Source organism: Mixophyes fleayi, chromosome 2 (genome assembly GCF_038048845.1).
Source record: "Mixophyes fleayi isolate aMixFle1 chromosome 2, aMixFle1.hap1, whole genome shotgun sequence".
NCBI lineage: Eukaryota > Metazoa > Chordata > Amphibia > Anura > Limnodynastidae > Mixophyes > Mixophyes fleayi.
The window spans coordinates 114300216-114319712 of NC_134403.1; the positions used below are offsets into that span (position 1 = coordinate 114300216).

Sequence of the window (19497 nt, forward strand, 5' to 3'; positions counted from 1 at the left end):
CACCGGTGTATCCACTCTAGGAACATGTTCCCATCATGCTAGGTTATCTGGTTGTAATGGGTACAGGGACATAAAATCTATGTGGAACCACTATTTAGCGATCGGGCTGTGATCACACCGATTCTGCAATCTCCCTTAATTCCGATGGGGGGGGAAACAAACTGAGTTTTTTGACCTTATTGAATAACCCTTGGTTAACTGGTCTGGGTTCGTCAATGTCCACAAGGTCTAAAGCCCCTCGTATTGCCACAACTAAAGCCTCAATCCCCTGGTTTCTGTTTGAGTCATCCAAAATCTGATTCATCCAGAAGTTCCCCGTTCTCCTCTGAAGATACCTCAGAGACCGAGAGACGAGGATGGTTCACTCTGTCGCTCGTTTCTAGACCCGATGGTCCTGGGTGGTCTAAAAAACGGTTTAATTTGTCTATACCGCTAACCAAAGCACTGGACCAAGCCAGTTCCCCCTGGGAATGGCTTGAAGGAGTTAATGAGGATGGGAGGCCACTTGGACGTAAACCTGCACTCTCCTCTTGTTGTGGCAGTATTTCCGTCTGGTCTACACCTCCTCATTGTCTGTTTTTTAGAGTTGGTCTTTGGCGCTTCTCTTATTAGGCCCGCAGATTGTCTCTCTGTTAATGCTGATTAGCATCATTAAGGATAGCTCTGCCCCCCTCTCTGAGGAAGGGACTTGGCAGGTGGCCATCGCTATGAAATCCCGCGATCTATGCTCCACAGAGCAGCACCAGTCCTCAGGAACTGAAGTGACCGCGGTTATTCCCGCCACGTGCCACCCTCAGAGAAAAGATAAGTGCCAATTCTGAGCGCCGCCGCTCTCCTTCTTGACAGCGCTACAGAAACCTGCCAAGGTATGCAGCCTAACTGTCCCAGCAACCTAAAATAGATTCCCTAGGGAATCACCAACGGCGCCAACAGTCTACCAAATTCTTCTGAGTTACGGGGACATTGTTTGGAATCTATAAGGTACATTATTGGGCTACATCTTTTCCTAGGAAGCTGTCTACTGAAGGATCTATACTTGAGTGAATATTCAGTATTGGGAAATACGCGACATACCATCTGTGGATTTCTCGTTTTTTATTTTTTTTTTTATTTATTTTTTTATTTGATTAATGTGTTAGTACCTGTGAAAAGGACTAAAAATAAGTCCTATTTTGTTTGTATGCCTGGGCATGTTTTACCACTTATGGTTTGAATATAGATATATACCATCATATTTCGTATGCATACTAACACTGCATTAATTGTGTTCATTTTATTTACTGCATTTTAGGATTTAATTTTTCTCAGCAGCTAGAGTATTTTGTACTCATTGGGATAAATGTCATTATGTGATTGGGTTTGGCTCTATTAGTCAATGCTAAATAGATTGTACCATCCGAATAGGTATTTCCCAGCGCTCTATATATCCTCGCTAACTGTCCCAGCACTCTGCTATCTTCTTTCCACTTCTGATAGGGATAAAAACCAGCCTATAACAGTAATAAAAATTAGCAGCAAAGTAAAAAGTCAGCCCAACTCCTTGGGGGCTTACGACTACACCGACTAGCTACAGGGGGTTGTAGAGGGGAGGAGTCTGTTAGCAGCCACAAATTAACTAGTTAAGTGCCAACTCCACACTCCCTAACTACAACCCCATGGTAGCAGTGTCCCCCAGATAGGATGAAGGAGAAATTAAGATTTACAAGCTATTCACTTTTTAGCCAAAGAATCATAAGATGTCTGCAAACTAGAGTGATACTTGTGGGCAAACATTTAATTTTGGATGATGCAGCAATATTAGCAGTATACTCTGTTTAAAAATACAAAACTTAATATATAATACTGGTGTACGGTATTTAGTGTATTACTGGAACAATAACATGATGTAAGGGCAACCAATCATACAAAATCTTTACTAACCGTAAGACTAAAATTGCAGATTTTCTATGAATTAGGAACATTAAAACAACTGTACAAAAGTTTTATTTTTTTTCACCAATATTCCAATGTACCTTTCCACTTGAAGTCTTCATTAGTGCAAATTCTCTTCCTGCTCCCAGAACAGCCAATTCCTCATCAAAGCCAGTACCTTACATAACAGACATGAAAGAAAAATCAGTATATAGCTAAATCAATCAGCTAACACTCAGGAATACATCGGTACAATACAAGAGCAAACAAAACAAAATTAAAAGAATTAAACATAATTACAGGGACACAAAAAACATAAAATATGTTTTGTTTTTTAGAATTATCATCTACACAGAGCCCAAAAGGTAACAATATTTTGAAAACCCTGGTGGTCTAATATGGGTGGGGGAATCACACTGCACAAAACATCTCAGCCTCATTTCTGACAGAGTGCTTAGACTTGCCTTCCGTCAGAGGAATACTGTTAACGTGTGGTGATAGTCAGTTTCAACTTTACTTTTACAAAGACCATGATATTAAAAACAAACAGAAAAACATAAATGTTTCAGAATCCAAGAATTAGTTTAGAATTTTTGAAGCAGATATTAAATCCTGAATGCGCACTAGTCATTTGAGTAATTAGTCATCTGAGAAACAGTGGTTGGACAGCAAATATATAAAAATGGCTTTCTTCAATATCTCCCTCACTAATTTCCTTGACGATGAATACTCAGTTGTTGCCATCCTAATAGATTTTGAGGGTTCCCTTATGGCTCCCAATTCCTCCAGAGCTCACAACAATTTATTTATGTCATGTTCGCATTTGACCACAGAGTATTCAATATATTTTAAGTGTAAATCCCATTTACGAAGGTGCAAACCAAGAATTATATTGATATTCTGAGCATGACTACAATTAGAACTAATTATTACAATTAAGATTTGATTAGCATGCATTTTAACATCTGGGTGTTATAAGAGAGGATTTCTATCAATGCTAGCTCACATCCCAGCAGCGACTGTTTAAATCCTCAACACTGTGTAAGCTTCTGCCATATCTAGAACAACAATGCCCCCCATTTCCCTCTTTAGAGACAACTGGCCACAGATGAAGTGCTGGTGACCACTGGTTGGGCACCAGGGCTACAAAACACTAGGGATGAACGAAATTGTGATAAAAGTTTTTGTGGATTTTATACTCTATGAGCAGAATTGGTCTGACGATAAGCAATTCATTCTGCTGTGTGGTTGGGGTAAAACTATAAATAAAAATTTCACTAGAATAATGCAACATTTCAAGAGTAAAAGAAATCAAATGAATAGAGAGATTTATAGTTGGGGTGGGGCTTGTCCTAGATCAACTTTAAATTTCAATGTAGTAATAAAGCTATTAAGTATTTGTGTGCTAGATGAAAAAGAAAGCCAGTATTTAACTTATGTGCAAAATAATAAACTAATTTGCACCCCTTGCATTGTAACATGGTTTGTCCAAGAGAACATTTACTCCTTTTTTGCCTTAATGACTCAGGCCCACGATGTTTAGGTCATGCAAAATATTTTCTACTCACAACAAGCACAGCTTTATATTTTAAGCAGTTCAAGATACTTTTTCATATGAATCCTTATCAAACTTATTTATATAAATGGAAAAAGAAAATCCCACACACTTCACAATACATTCTCCACCATTACTCCCTAAAATCACCATAAGACATGTTTTGCACAGTAAATCACAATATAAATTACATAAAAACAAAATAAAATTGAAGACATAGGACTAGTTTTACACCAATCGGATTTCACAAAAAGGTGACCACATGCTGCAACATTGCAATCGAATACAGTCCTCATAATCGCAGTATGTATGAGCACAATACCCATTAGTGAGCCTATTAAAATAGATAGGCTAATCATAAGATGGATTACCTCCCAGCTTGTGTTTTCAGTCAACCACCAACCATACAAACAGACCCCTGGGTAGGCTGCAAGTCATCCGGGCACTTAACACAACTACCAAAACAGACGAATGTTGTCCAATTATACCAGCGCTTATTCTGGCCGAGCAGCAGAATGGTCCTGTGCGTGACCAGCATTAGGTGCAGGTTTATTTAACAACATCTAAAGCCAAGTAATTTACTTTTACGATCATGTAATATGTATACGTTAACGTACACTCCATTAGTCTTCTTTCATTAGCCTTATTTATACTCTTACCAAACAAGCGCTATATCTACAATAGCTACATTATTTTGCTCTTTGCTTTTTTAAGTCTTACTTATGATGTGCAAATCTTTCTCCGAATCAAATAATGAAATGCCACAAGCGTGCAAACATTTCCGAGCCAGCTTAAGTTGTAGTTCTTGCTGTAGTACAGGCTCTGTGCTGGTTGCAAATATTCGAACCACAAATCCATCCTAGGAAGGGAAATAAAAAATAAAGAAATTGGCTTAAATAGGACTAAAATATGAACAAGCAAAAAGTTTTAAGGTGCGGATTCCAATGCTGCTTCTCCTCAGATTGACAACCAGGAACAGGGGAAAGTTTTGATCATTGATACTGACTGACCAGAGCTGCTGCTGTACCCAATCAGCACCTCTGTTAGAAAATGACAGTGCAGATCCAGTTTAAAAGTTGTCGGTTGTCAAACTGGGATTGATCATCATCAGCGCAAGTGAGGTTCCAAAAACAAGGGGGTTTCTGATACACGACTTCAATAGTTCCAATAAATGGAGTAAAGGGAGATGTTACCAAAGCCAAACAGGTGGACTTATCCTTTAATTAAAAAAGTGTATTTTTAATGTGACAATAGTCAAAGTTCCAGATTTGTTTACATACACACAAATCTACAAAACACACAAATATGTACACAAACACTTCAGTTTTCAGTGTTAAACTTGTTTTTTCTTAGAAAAGTAAAAGAAAAAATTTATTTTTGTTTCCAGTGTTAATGAAATAAATGTGTAAAAAAAAAAAAAAGAAAAAAAGAAAACTCCATATATTTGGGGTTTAGATTATATAGTTTTAAACATAGTTTGATACGGATCTATTTTTTCATCACCTTATGAAGGTAAAGGGGAGACAATGCCAGTGGAAAGGAAAGAGAGGGGTTCCGGAGTTAAGAGTAAATTAAAAAAAAAAAAATGTAGTACCAATTAACCTACCTTTGTCATTTTCTCCTGCATTTCATCTTAAGCTTTTCTCCCTGTCTCCCTGCATGTTTGTGTATACCTCTCTCTCTATTATATATGGTTACATGCGTAATCTTTATTATTCATTAACATTCAATATAGTGTTTGCATTATGCATAGCTTTACAAATATTATTTCATCATTCACATTAGTCCCTTTAACCTGCACTTTGACAATTCTGGTTAGCAAATATGCCAATAAAAAGCTTAACCATCCACACACTGATGAGTGGTAATAAGCCCGAGAAAGATTGGTAGATGTCTCTGCATCCTTGTAGAAAGTGAGAGGTTCTGGATGCATAGTTGGCCAATGGGGCAAGCAAGGACCAATGTGCATATCTTAACTGAGGATTCCTAGGTCAGGCTTAAGCCTTCACTCTTCAGTTTTGTGGGATATAGCGATTTTTCTTAACTAGCTACGAGAATATAAATACATACACATGAGATGTGAAAAACGGTACCATACGTATTCTTACCAAGTAATATCTGTAAATAAAAAGTGTACTTTATGCCAGCGTCTTAAAATAGAGAAAATGTGCTAATTAAAAGTCAGGAATAAATGCAATCATTCTAAACAGTTCCCACATTTCTAATATATACTTATTTACAGCTTTGTTCATTCCACGTAAAGTTCAAAAAAGACTACTTGTCTCAAAAATATCCTTCATATAATTATATCTTTATAAATGCAGTGAAGTGTTTAATGAAGTACTCACATCTTTAGAAGCAGCAATCTGGTTGATAAATTCCCCATCAGTAAAGAGGATGTTCTGTCCGTCAGCATTACAATCTGATTTGTCAAGGTGAAATAAGGACATGGTAATGTTAGCTCTGGCACTTAACTGATTTTCACACACATCTGTTTTTTTATACACAGAAAATTAAGTTTTATCTTTATTTTATCAGCAATAAATATATTTTATCACCAATAGAAAAGACTCTCCATTCTGTGGTGTAATAACATAGGTCATTCTTTTACTATACAATTTAGGCTTGGACATAATTATAAAAATATAAGACCGTCAGTCGAGTCTAGAACCATCTTGTCATTTTAATTAACAATAAGAATACATGTGCCTAAAATATTACCCCACATAACGCTTAGGCAAGGGAAAGGTTTATTTGTTGTTTATCAATGTAATCACATTCATTTAGTTCAGGACCAGTAAAAAGATAATCAGATTTCTTGCATTTTTTCCTACATTAAGGTTATATAGAAGAGCAATTGTCATGGTATCACTTTAGAGTAGTGTCAGATGGGTGCTTTAATCACTAAGGCTCTTCCAGCATTCATACTGCTCAGTTGCTCCCATGCTGATACACTAAAGAAGCAACTAAACTTAGAAGAGACAGTACGGTGTAAATTGGTCCTGTGTGACAGGGAGGAGCGTTCTTCATTCACTTCAATGTGTCAGCACCGATCGATTGAATGATACTTCAATTCTGTCAAACACTTGGGATTATCTTTTTGATATTTTTATTGCAGATTTATTAAGAAAACGATTACTAAAAAACTGATCTTTTTGATATTTTTAAGGAAGTTTGGAACACGATTGTTTTATCATCGGTTCAGATTAAAGCAAAAGGCTGGTTGTATTAGTTAGTCTCAGTATTTTTAGGGGTAGCCAAATGAGAGAGTATCATTTTTCTATATTTTTATTTTCTTTTTGCTTTCCCTATTTCTTTTTCAATTTGCTTTGTTACATTTTCAAGGTATATAAAATTACATCATGTTATATTTTTTATTGCTAAAGATGTTAAGTTAGGCAAAAATGTCATGACCCTAAGCTTCTATACCCCAGTGTATCTTAAGCAGACTGTATACTGAAATCTCCAGAATAAGATCATCTTATAAGGCATCTTCAGCTAAAACATTTTTCCTCAATATATTGCATAAGACTAACAAGAAGTGTTAAGTAACACTGCACATATGTAAAGCATCTACTCTACATACAGGGGCATATTCAATTAGCTTTTTGATTCGCGGTAACGCGCGTTGCCGCGAAAAGTGCGCGTTCTTGCGGGTATTACGGTACCGCATTAACGCGGATTTTCAATCGCAACCCTATGGGCTGCGAACGAAAATCCACGTTATTGCGGTACCGTGTATTACGTTTCGCGGCTGTTCCGGCGCGTTACCGCGAATCCAAAAGCTAATTGAATATGCCCCACAGTGTTTATTTCTAGTAAAATCAAGAAAAGGAAAGTACATGGAAACAATTATTAACAGAAGAAGCTCTTCATTTCCAACAAAAAAAATTTACATACATTTAATAGCTCACTTGCTGACTATTATGTAAAACCATGACAGATTTAGTATAAAGAGGGTGTTAAAAATATATGCTGTGACACTTAGATGAGAACTGGTCAGACACTGCGTATATTGTACTGGCCAATTGCCAATATTCATAGAGAAATGCAATGTAATATCTACCTGGCACAGTTACGGTTCCATCCTGTTCCAAAGTCTCTGAGTTAATCCGTATGGCTGTCATACTGTGATTGCTCACATCTCTGTAAAGCAAGTAACCCTGGAGCAGAGAATAGGAGCTATTAGCAGATAAAAGAATGTCCCCCCTTTTTAACTGAAAAGCGAACTTTTTTTTTGATAAAGAGAGTGCATTTTAAAGTTTTCTTTTTTTGCTTTCTACAATTGTTTAGTAACAAACAGTTACATATTATTATACACAAATAACCAGATTTATCTGCATTCCTTTAAAAAAGCGAGTCCCGACATATTGCTTGGGTGAGGGTAAGCTAATCGTAACAGTATATAAAACATGTTTTGTTTACTAGGCCACAAGATTGAATCCAAATATACCTAGTATCCTCTACCAAATATATACTGTAACATTGTATTTACAACAGCACAGAATGAAATCTGTTCACCATACCTGAGCATAACCTAACCAAGAATTCTTCTCTTTACGGCTTTTGATACGGGACGTGGAATTGTAGATGTGGCCCTGTAAAAAGTGAATCATCGCATTATAATTCTACATAAATAACGAGTGCGAACTCCTAGGGCTAGATTTACTAAACTGCGGGTTTGGTTGCTACAGGCAATATCTCCACTTTTGCAATCAGATTCTAGCTGTCATTTATTTAATACATTTTACAAAATGACAGCCAGAATCTGATTGGTTGCTATAGGCAACATCGCCACTTTCTCAAACCCGCAGTTTAGTAAATATACCCCCTAGTGTGAGTGCTCAATCCCATATCCGCCACAATTTTTATTTTATTTTTGTAAGATACGATTCAATACCACTCCAAATCAGAATCTGTAAAATAACAAGGTGTGAAACAGAATAAAAGTAATCATAGCCTGCTAAAAGATTTAGTATTCAAAAGATCAATATGCATTCAGAAAAATGGGTATGGGTTGGCAGCAAGGTCTCATTGATTCATTGATCTTTGTCCTTCTAGAGATATAGAGCCTGATTCATTAAGGAAAGTGAAGTAAAAAAAAAAAAAAATGAGTAAGTAGTCTCCTGGACAAAACCATGCTACAATGCAAGGGGTGCGCAAATTAGTTTTCCATTTTGCACATAAGTCAAATACTGGCTTTTTTTTTCATGTAGCACACAAATATTTGATAGCTTATTTGTACACTGAAATTTAAAGTTGATATTTGTGTGCTACATGGAAAAACTGACAGTATTTCACTTATGTGCAAAATAGAAAACTAATTTGCACCCCTTGCATTGTAACATGGTTTTGTCCAGGAGACTACTTACTCAATTTGTTTACTTAACTTTCCTTAATAATCAGGCCCATATTGCTTAAATGCATCCAGTTGCCAAATTAACCAGGAAGTAATCTATTGAATGCAAATCTTGGTGTCTTCATTGCAGATTTCCTTATACTTTACAACAAAACATAAGGCTTACCCATCCAGGTGTTCTGCTAGGCTCACAGATATCAAGTATTAAGAAATGTTTTGTATTTACCCTCACTGTCCCACTATATCCAGAACCAATTTTATAAAGGCCATCTTTGCATAAAAGGTAAAGGAAGAAGCCGTCGCTCTGAAGGAGGCACTGGTCGTCTTCATCGACAGGAATATCTTTCAGAGACCATTTTTGCATCAAGGCAGCCTTTTTAATCCCATTTGTAAACCAGTCCTGGATCTGGATTTTGCCCACCAGAACTGCTTGAACACTCCGCTGCAGAGAGTTTAAAATGATTGGCACCTGGCAAAAATAGATACAAGAGGGTGGTGTTGATAACACTGGAGACCGTACAGACAGGCAACATTTGGACCAAATAATTAGACCCGTTTTATGAACATTTTATATGAAAAGATAAGCCATTATTGTCACCACAGAATCTAACGACTTCAATGACCTGACCTTTAAGTGCATTTATTTTTCAATTCCAGAAATAAAGCTAAAATAAGTACCCAATGTCTCACAGTGTACCCCAATGGTAGGAAAGAGAAAAGTATTTTTGAAATTATGAAAAATATTGCATAGGAACAGATGAGATTACTCAAAGTCCTGTCTCAGTCCACCTTTCCATTTCAACTTCGTGCACCATTGACAGTAATGCTACATATAGAGCAAGAATTAATATTTTGCTGCACACTAACAGCAAATCATAACATATTAAACTAATCCATCTACCTCTTGCCCCACTTCTAAGTGCCAAAGACACGGGCTCCGAAAATAACACTACCCATATATTCTAGAGAACTGCAGAATAGTGCACAAGTTCTTAACCTTATTAAACCAGGATTAAGTCTGTGAATCCAGTGTTTTCACATTAAGCATTGTAAATTACTGCCAAGAAACAGAGAAGGACAATGGGACTGGTACATAATTATAATAAATCATTAAAATGAGTTGGTAGTGAACAATATGATTGCAGAGAGTCATGTGGACCCATCATAAATGGTATAGTAACACATGTTTTATATCTGACCTACGAACTAGAAAACCCCTGATCTAATCACAGAAAGCCTTTAACTAATACTGATAACGTATGTTGTATTCTGATCCTGACAACAGTAAATTGATTTTATTGGACTAGTTAGCAGTGTGGTTTTACATGTGAATATATCTCAACCAATTTCATCTGGAAAATAAATTTACATTCTGGATACACTATACTTGCACATATACTTCCCATTAAATATGGGATGATAAGGGGTACGGAAAGTACACACAACACTAAATACTACTTAAGATTGTTTTTAAAAAAATAGCTTTATTTGCACCACAGATAAATTATTCAGAGTAAAGGTTTGGGTAACACCTTCCACTTTAAAAATGCATTACTACCCAGCGAAAATTTTTCCTAGGTGGGCATCCCCCTAGCCAGAGCCTTGGTCTGCTACATGCAGCTGTTATTCCTGGGTCTCTGCAAGTTTTTCATTATACAATGATCAAAATAATTCTGTTAGCCAACATTAAATGGTCTTGGAGGGGTGTGGAGTTTGGTATGACAAACCAATCACATGCTGAGGCTATGAGAAAAACGTAAGAGCCTTGAGAAAAAGGGCTGCATGGAGCACCCTCCAGGGCTTTGGCTAGCGGGTGGAGCTACCATAGGAAAAGATTTTCCAAGGTGGTAATGAAGCTTTACAAAAGGTATAGCTGAGTGGAAGAAGGTAAGCCACAAACATTCAGAACCAGGAAGTTGCAATAACACTGCTTGTGTCAAATGGCTGAACAATTATAAATACCTCTTTTGTTGTAGTTGAATAATGAAAGTAGCAACACAAAAATGTATAGGTCTGTGATCCAGTATATTAAATTCAAAGCCTACTTACACTTATGTGAAACAAGGTCCCAAACCAAGAAAAAATGCCCATTCACGCAGATCACTACACTACGGCTTACTAAGTGGAACCTATAGATGGTTTCCTATTCAGAAGTATATGTGACAACTCAAGACAATTTGTTACATCTTTATGTCGTTAACAATAACTTAATTTTGGTATCCAAAACTTTCTAAATCATCATAATATTACACAGCGATTGAAAGAAAACAATTCATACAAATGTGTAAAATACTTTTGACTCTGAAAGTGCTGCAGACCTATGGCTCTTTTAAAATATTGGGATAAACAAACACTGCATCAACTAAATTTATTTAATCTGTAGGTAGCATTTGGAAATACAAGTAGTACACAAAGCAACAAGAACACAGCACTGTCTGTGAAAAGCCAGATAAGTAATTGCTACACAAATTCAGATAAAGCTGGAGGTAACACATTAGACCGTTTGCAAAATAACAATAGTTTGCTTAAAATATGTGAACTCCAAAGGCCACTGGGACGGAGTTAAAACAGTGGCATATATTGCTCATCATCCAGTGTTACTGCTTTATCTGCAAAAATCATAAACGTGCTACAATTCCATCTTTCTGCTGCTTACATATTTACTTCAAACTAGTGTATACTTTTAGTGATGAATAGCCTTGGAAGACACTAACAAAAAGAAAGATACCTGAATAGTTTGGCAAGCATGGCTGCCATTGTTGGTAAGAATAGCCGAAATGGCTTGTAGGGTTTTTCCTGTTTCTCCCCATGCTACCACCAGACTGAAGAGGCAGGCGCAGGAGAGTGCAGTCAGCGACTGTCCAGTGCTATCATTGACGCCCGTACTACGAACAGTTATTTCCAAAATAAGCTGGAGGAGGGATTCTGTTGGCAGAAATGGAACACACATGAAGAATGGTTTACATTGCATTCTAGTACTAGAATTTCAGACATTAGCAGTTATGTTGGGGAGTTTTAAAGCAAAACAGGTAATTAGCTATAGTCAATTTTGTACATCATTGTTGGAAATATTTAATATATATAGCTTCACATTTTTAATTATTAATTTTTCCTTTTCTCTTGATCTTCTGCTCAGCCATAATTGCTTTGCAATTGCATTAGAGATCAACTATATATACTGTATGTGCTTTAGTTAAATATATTAATCCTACTTTCTAACCAGATTTTATTTCTTCGCATCCTATAACAAGGCTCACTATTACAAAAAAAATAAAAAATCTGTATTTCAGACAACTCATTGAGAAAGTATGTGCACGCGGAGAATGGACAGCAGTCGGTGCCTTACACCCCACATTGTGTATCAGACTTACCTAATACTTCTGGAGGTTCTGACTGGAGTCCTTCTGGTTGCTGACCCTGTAGTATATTGAGCAGAGCCTGTAAGCTCCTCAAACACAGTGATTGGTGAGAAAATCGTGTTTCCTTTATCAACTCGAAAACTTCACATAAACCAATTTCAATAATCTAAGATGGAAAATGAACAAAACACTATCAATACATGTTTAGAAAATTGCTATACAGCATACAATAGTGTGTGCTGTAGCATACATATTTTTATATCGTAAAAGATGTATGATACACCACAATTTAACTTTGAATTATTGGTTTATACATGCCCCTCCACCTTCACGTACATACAAGACTTTATCGCTATTACCTCCATCTGTGATTGTCTCCAAAACCTTTATGCGATTTTTGCTATTGGGAAACTACTAGCTGCACACCCAACCTGTAATTCTGCACCTACATTGGATTTAAAACCCACTAAGAAAAGGAGGGAAGGATTGCTTTGAAGGATTGAGAAGGAACTGTCTGGAAAACATTTGTGTCTATTCATGGCATGTACATCTCAGTAGGTGACCATCCATCTCTAGGTCAGGATGTCTCAAGTGCGGTCCCCATAATTATTTTAGTGATCAGAGGATTTATTGCAACCACACAAAACAAAAATTGAGGCTGATCCCAGAAGTCCTCCGGAACTGAGCACAGCACAGAGGTGCCACCTTGTCATGGGCAGCAATGCTTACTGAAAAAGGGAAATCAGTTTAGCAGTGCCTGATCAGCCAATAGGCTGACCAGGCTGCAGCCTGGGGCGCTGGAGCCAGGGGGGGCGCAGCGACACCAAGATGTTTTTTTTTGTTTGTTTTTTTTCTAAATGTGGCAGCCGGATTCATCGGGACCGCAGGTGGCAGGTGGCAGGTGAGGTGGCTGGATGGGGGGGGGGGGGGGCGCGCTACAGCTGAAATAGCCTAGGGCGGCCGGAACCCTTAATCGGGCCCTGCAGTTTAGAGAACTTCATTTGGCAATTAGTAATGATACTGCAAGTGAATTCTACTAACAACAGCCCTATTATCTGTTTAGGAGCAGCCTTAGCAAGAAGACTCTGCAACGGTAAAAGCATGGGGATTGTTACCTTGAGATGGGTCCTTGTACTGGTAAAATAGTGCAGCATTTCATACCGTAACATTTTAAAGGCATTGCAACTTCTCTTTTTTTTAACCCAAGAGCTACAACTGTATGGCCGTCCTAAACAGTTTGGAATTCTTTTTTCTTGATAACTTTAAATTGCTGAATTTCTGGATACAGTATCCAAGAAGAGCTGCACAACAAATTCTAAAATTTAATAGAATAAAATAAACAGGGTGTGGATATTTACCAGTGCTGTTTATTTTAAGAATTCTACTTACTGCATTGAAGTATTAAAAAGACCCCAAAAAAAAAATATACATCAATCCGCTGACTCCTGAAAACATACATGAAATCATGGCATAGATGGAAGGAAATCAAGTATAATAGCGGAGTTCCAAAAATAAAATGTTATAACATATTTAGATGGCATACGAATGCAAGTATGCACCTTTGGAAGCTTGACTGGTGGATCTTTGGACTCCTCCTCTTCATCGCTGTCAGACTCCCCACTCTGCACAGAGTTCTTTGAGGACAACAAAAGGGAGGTTTCCTTTCTCTGCCATTCCAGGACACAGTGTCGTACATTGCAATACACATTGAATGCTGAAGGGTTGCTGTGGAGTTTGAGGTCAGGTATGAAGAGAGCATTTTCCAAGTTGTCAGCCTAAAATATATTTAAATAAAAAAAATAATAAAAATTAAAAGGGTGTAATACAATTAAAGAAAGAACAGTAAAAGCTGAAAAAAAAAAGTATTACATGTCTACAAATATGTATACAAAAACTGCACAAGGGCATGGATTTCCAAGACAGCCAGATAGGGACATGCAGTCAGCTGTTGCTTATACATGAGCATCCCCCCCACAAAAGTGTGTTCTCCTTTATATGAAAGAAGGTCTATGCTTTCATAGTGTGCCAAGATGTAGGTCAAATAAATTTATATCACTAGCTCAAATAGTTGTCTTTCAGGCCTGCCACTAATGTATTTGTAATGTGGCAAAATATACAGCATGCTAGATGCTAAAAGTAGGATTCATCACCTAAAACTCAAAAATCACCTTTTAAAAACTGTGCTGTACAGAACCAAACATTGCAAAATAATGTTTAAACTGTAATTTTGCAACACAGCCCTATGTAGAAGGCTTGGATAACCGTTCAAGCCACATGAAAATATAAGACAAAGTTATTACAAACTGCAGGTTTGATGTTCTGGCCTCTGTGCAGCAAATTGCATAGAAGAGAACACCATCTGGCAGGAGTGAAAAGAACAGTGTTTCAGCATGTGAAGATGTGGGACGAGTATGTTTTTGGAGTGTGGGAGGAAACCGGAGCACATGGAGGAAACACCCACAAACACAGGGAGAACATACAAACGTCACACAGATAAGACCATGGTCAGGAATTGAACTCAATCGTGAACCCAGTGCTAGTAGTAGTAGTATTTCACGGATGGCAGTACAAAGTGAATTTGTTTTTATCTGGGAATCTGTTTAAAGTAGACATGGCATAGTTACATAAAGTAACCCATTTAGGTGAGGAGGTCCAGAGAAAAAGGTTTGTGGCGGTACTGTTGGCCCATACACCCACAGGCAATCGCTGTATAAAATCACAGAGCTGCATCAGTGTTAATACAGATTTCTGCATATGAAACACAATCACATTTCATATGCAGTGTTAACCACTTGGGGGGATTAGTGCTGTGTGTTCACTTACAGAAAACATGAATAAATAAAGCAGGCAGTATGGGATTGTTCGAACCAATAGGCTCCTTGTCCGTTTAGATTCTTTAACTAATACACTAATAAAAGTATGATTTTAGACACCAGTGAGTAAGGTGTTGAAGTGTAAGAAACATCTAGCAAATGAATTTCCCTTTAATAGTCAATTCCACTTATATAGGCATGCACACAAACAAATATGTAATTTGTACACGATAATGAAAGACTGGATACCAGAAAATACAATTATTTATTATATTTGCACACAGCTCAGATATTAGCCAATTTTCTCCAGCATATTCAGTGTATAATGCCTACAAAAGGTTTAGTGCCACATGATCCAAGTCCTATTTTGATTATGATTACAATATATGTTTACTTTAAAAAAAACAAACGGTTTCACAGTATTTACTAATACAGCGTTCACATGCCAACTCTGCTCATATGAAAACAGAATTATGAGGTTCTTAAAATGATATTATCATCATTATTAATCTTTATTTATAAGGAGCCACAAGGTATCTGCAGCGCCGCACATATTACAAACAATAGATCTTAAAGGGTAAACAGCACAGAACAAACAACAAGTACTACTTAGGCTCCAAGCAAAGCCAGTACCAGTGTAGCTGGAACAGAGGTAGTAAGTATAGAGACAGGAGGGAAGCGGGCTCTGCTCCTGAGAAATTACATACTAAAGGATACTAGGGATATGAAAGGATTTACCAAGTTTGATTATCATATTTTACTTCACCTTTGTATGTTTTAACATTTCTATTCACTATATTTGACATATGAGTTGTATGTGTTTATGTGCCATATTTTCACATGTAAAAGACCCAAAAGACTATACACCTGAAAAACACATGTAGGATTGTTGCACTAACTCCACTGATAAGAATAATCTAAAAACTGAAGAAAAAAAAACTACAGTGACCTTGCATTGGGGATTCTCAGGCAAAAAAAACGTTTATAGGTATTGGATTAAGATTATGTGAAAGATGTTTTTCTAAACATATCAAATAGGATAGGAAGAATGTTGCATTTTGTTTCTCACTTTATATTTGCCAACTACTGCAGCAGCATACCAAAACATAAATATTTGTTGGGGAAGCCGCTTCTTTTACACATCAGAATGTCATCAATAAATCTATTCAAGGTAGATTGCAGTGAGTCAGTCTGACAAATTAAGGGCTCTGACTTGTGAACGCAGCACTCCCTCTGCCAAGTTATGGAAAAACTGATCCACAATGTTCAATGTATTTTTCTCTTTTAATTCTCCAAAAAGTTGTGCACACTGCATTTTCCTGCATTTCTTAAAATCCAATGTACATTGAGCATTCATAAGTTTTAATTATCCCAGAGGATGGGTGCTGTATTACTGAGGGGTGCCGTATTACTGAGGGGTGCTTAAAAGGCAACAAAAATATGCTTGTGTGCATGAGCTCCATAAAATGACCAAATCATTCTTAACATGCACACTTCTTTTCAATAGCCAACGTGCATCAATAAATTAGTTTCAGATGTAATCCATACCAAACAATGACCTGAATGTAATTGTCCATTACATAGCTAAAACGCCTTCTTTTTACCAGCAGAGCCCAAAATATTATGCGCACAATGCCAATATTCTAAAAGAAGAGCCCATGTCATTATATCAGCAGTGCCAACCTCAGTTCAGGTTGTGTCAATTTTCTTACTCATGCTACATAGATTATATAGTTCATTTCAACTTTCAGAGGCAGCCACCACTGCCAACCATGCCATGCACAGAGGCAGCCCCCACTGCCAACCATGTCATGCCCGCACCTGCTCAACTAAACATACCCCAGTGACTCCACACTGTTGTGTCTTCCAAGGGTAGTTTAAGACCTCAATTACATTGAGGTTCCAGTGTTTATAAGCCCCACCAGCTGGAAATCGTGGATTGGACATGAAAAAAACACTGGTTGTGTGTTGCACATGATGGACAACAGTCATATCAAGCAATTTATCCCATCAGTTTAGAGCGGTTTATCATGTGGCCCTGATACTTGCCAACGCTCGAATACAAGAATATTCTCGAAGATTTCTGGTCACAAAAGTATTTTAATGCGGTTTCTAGTCACCTGTCACAGTGTGACTTCAATTCTTATCACATAGGGCATAATTTCCATAATTAAAATGCATATTTTTCTTCCTTGATAGTGATAGGACAGGTTTTGCAGCAAAGCATATATGTAGCATATACAAATCATACTGACAATAGCACATTTATGTCTTAGTTTTGTACAATAGTTCCTAGCTGACAGTCTTTTGTATGTCAACTTCCAGAGCAGTTTGTATTTAGTGTTGTCATAGTGTCTTCTGTAAACCAGCAACACTTTCTAGCCTTTATGCAGGTTTTGACTAAAGAGTTTGTGGATGTTAAGAGCACTGGAACATGTAGAGAGCTTTGCTGATACTATATGTTTAGGGACTGCTCTTATGTCAGTAATAAAACAAGGATAACTAACAGCTGCAACAAATAGGGCTTACTTACTAAAAGTACATATTCTTCATTATTGTCTGTGCAATTTTTCTAATGGATTCAGTATCACCTTTATGCTGACGACATTCAACTTTACATTTCTTCTCCTGATCTCTCTCCCTCCCTCCTCTCTCGGGTATCTGACTGCCTCTCTGCCATCTCCGCCTGGATGTCCTCACGCTTTCTCAAAATTAACATCTCTAAAACCGAACTCATTGTCTTTCCTCCCCCTAGACTCCCCTCCCACCACAACCTCTCTATCGTTGTTAATAACACCACCATCTCCTCTGTCATCCAACTCCGCTGCTTGGTTGTCACCCTCGACTCATCTCTCTTTTGCCCCCCATGTCCAATCCCTTGCTCAAGCCTGTCGCTTCCAGCTGCGCAACATCGCCCGCATTCGACCCTTCCTCTCACAAGACGCCACCAAAATCATCATCCACACACTCATCATCTCCCGCCTCGACTACTGCAACCTTCTCCTCACTGGCCTCCCCCTCTCACATCTCGCCCCCCTCCGCTCTGTACTCAATGCGGCTGCTAGACTCATCTTTCTCTCACGCCGCTCCTCCTCTGCCTCCCCTCTCTGCCATGCCTTACACTGGCTCCCCATCCCCTACAGAATCCTCTTCAAACTCCTTATCACCACTTACAAGGCTCTCTCCCTGTCTACTGCTCCCTATATCGCCAACCTCCTCACCATTCACACTCCTGCCCGGTCCCTGCGCTCTGCTAATGACCGTCGCCTCTCCTCCACTCTAATTACCACTTCCCACTCCAGAATCCAAGACTTCGCCCGAGCTGCCCCACTGCACTGGAACGACCTCCCTCGTTTCATCCGTCTCGCTCCCAATCTGTGCTCCTTCAAACGAGCACTTAAAACTCACCTGTTCCTCAAAGCTTATCAACCGTCCACTTAACCCCTCATCTACTCTGCTCGCTATTCCCTCACTCCCCTGGCATCACCAGCTCCCTCTCATGTCTGATTTGTCCACCCTCCCTTAGGATGTAAGCTCTTATGAGCAGAGCCCCTCTTCCCCCCGTGTCTCCATACCTGTTCTTCTGCTCTGTCCTTACTCCTTATGGCTGTCCCGGAGTTACTGAAGCATTGGTACTTTGTGTTTATCGTTCTGTACTGTTGAACCCTGTACGGTCTACTGTTTGTACTATGTACGGCGCTGCGGAAATCTTGTGGCGCCCAACAAATAAATGATAATAATAATAATAATGGATACAAGGTGCTTTATTAAAATGTAATAAGTAATGAGAGCCCATGGGCACCACAGAAGGATTTCAGTAAAAGACATACATTTGAGAGTCAATCATAATTAAGATCCCCAGGATGATAATATCTATTGTGGTACCTATAACAGTTACAGATAAGACAAAAACAGCCACCCCACGGACAGAGTCCTGAAAAACCTGCAAAGAGGGCCTTTGATACAGATATTTCACTTTTCAAAGATCATTATTTAAACTTGATGTGTCATGAGTAGCCACCGTGAACTTCTCCTCAACAAAGATGGCTACACCAACACGTCTGGTTAGTCTATCAGCACTATATAAAGCTGGGTACACACTACAGAAATTTCGACCCACTTTTTATGCCGAGCAATTTTACATGCGATCGATGGTTCGATCGCTCGGTCCATGGACTGCATATGAACTAGCCTTGTTTAGGACGAGAAAGGGAAGAGCGGACGTCCCGTTAGCGACTTTTTACAGCCATGTTGTCGTGAACAATGATTTAAATTCCGTACACACTGCAGCGACATTTGCAGGGAAATGTACGAGATACCGAACACATTAGCATAAAGGGGCAGAGCTTTAGCTATAGTTAACTCCCTTCATTTCTATAAAATAGAAGTTTAGTAATATACATTCAGAAAAACATTTAACTGCTAAAGTGGAATGCAATGAATATTCCCTAATAAGTGACAGTGGGAGTCGCGGGTGAGGAGAAGATGTCAGTGGGAGTC

At 38.2% G+C, this 19497-nt stretch overlaps 1 protein-coding gene across 17 annotated transcripts in view; it reads right to left on the bottom strand.

Annotated features, from left to right (window-relative positions):
- MYCBP2 (MYC binding protein 2) overlaps positions 1-19497 on the bottom strand; it is a 216616-nt gene that overhangs the window by 160710 nt on the left and 36409 nt on the right. For all 17 annotated transcript variants that reach the window (XM_075199851.1, XM_075199857.1, XM_075199864.1 and 14 more), the window contains exons 3-11: positions 13744-13959; positions 12197-12350; positions 11554-11750; positions 9052-9294; positions 7993-8064; positions 7533-7629; positions 5815-5888; positions 4187-4325; positions 2013-2089 (exon numbers count right to left, since the gene is read on the bottom strand). In XM_075199851.1, coding sequence (XP_075055952.1) covers positions 2013-2089; positions 4187-4325; positions 5815-5888; positions 7533-7629; positions 7993-8064; positions 9052-9294; positions 11554-11750; positions 12197-12350; positions 13744-13959 — 1269 coding nt within the window. The remainder of the gene's footprint in view (positions 1-2012; positions 2090-4186; positions 4326-5814; positions 5889-7532; positions 7630-7992; positions 8065-9051; positions 9295-11553; positions 11751-12196; positions 12351-13743; positions 13960-19497) is intronic.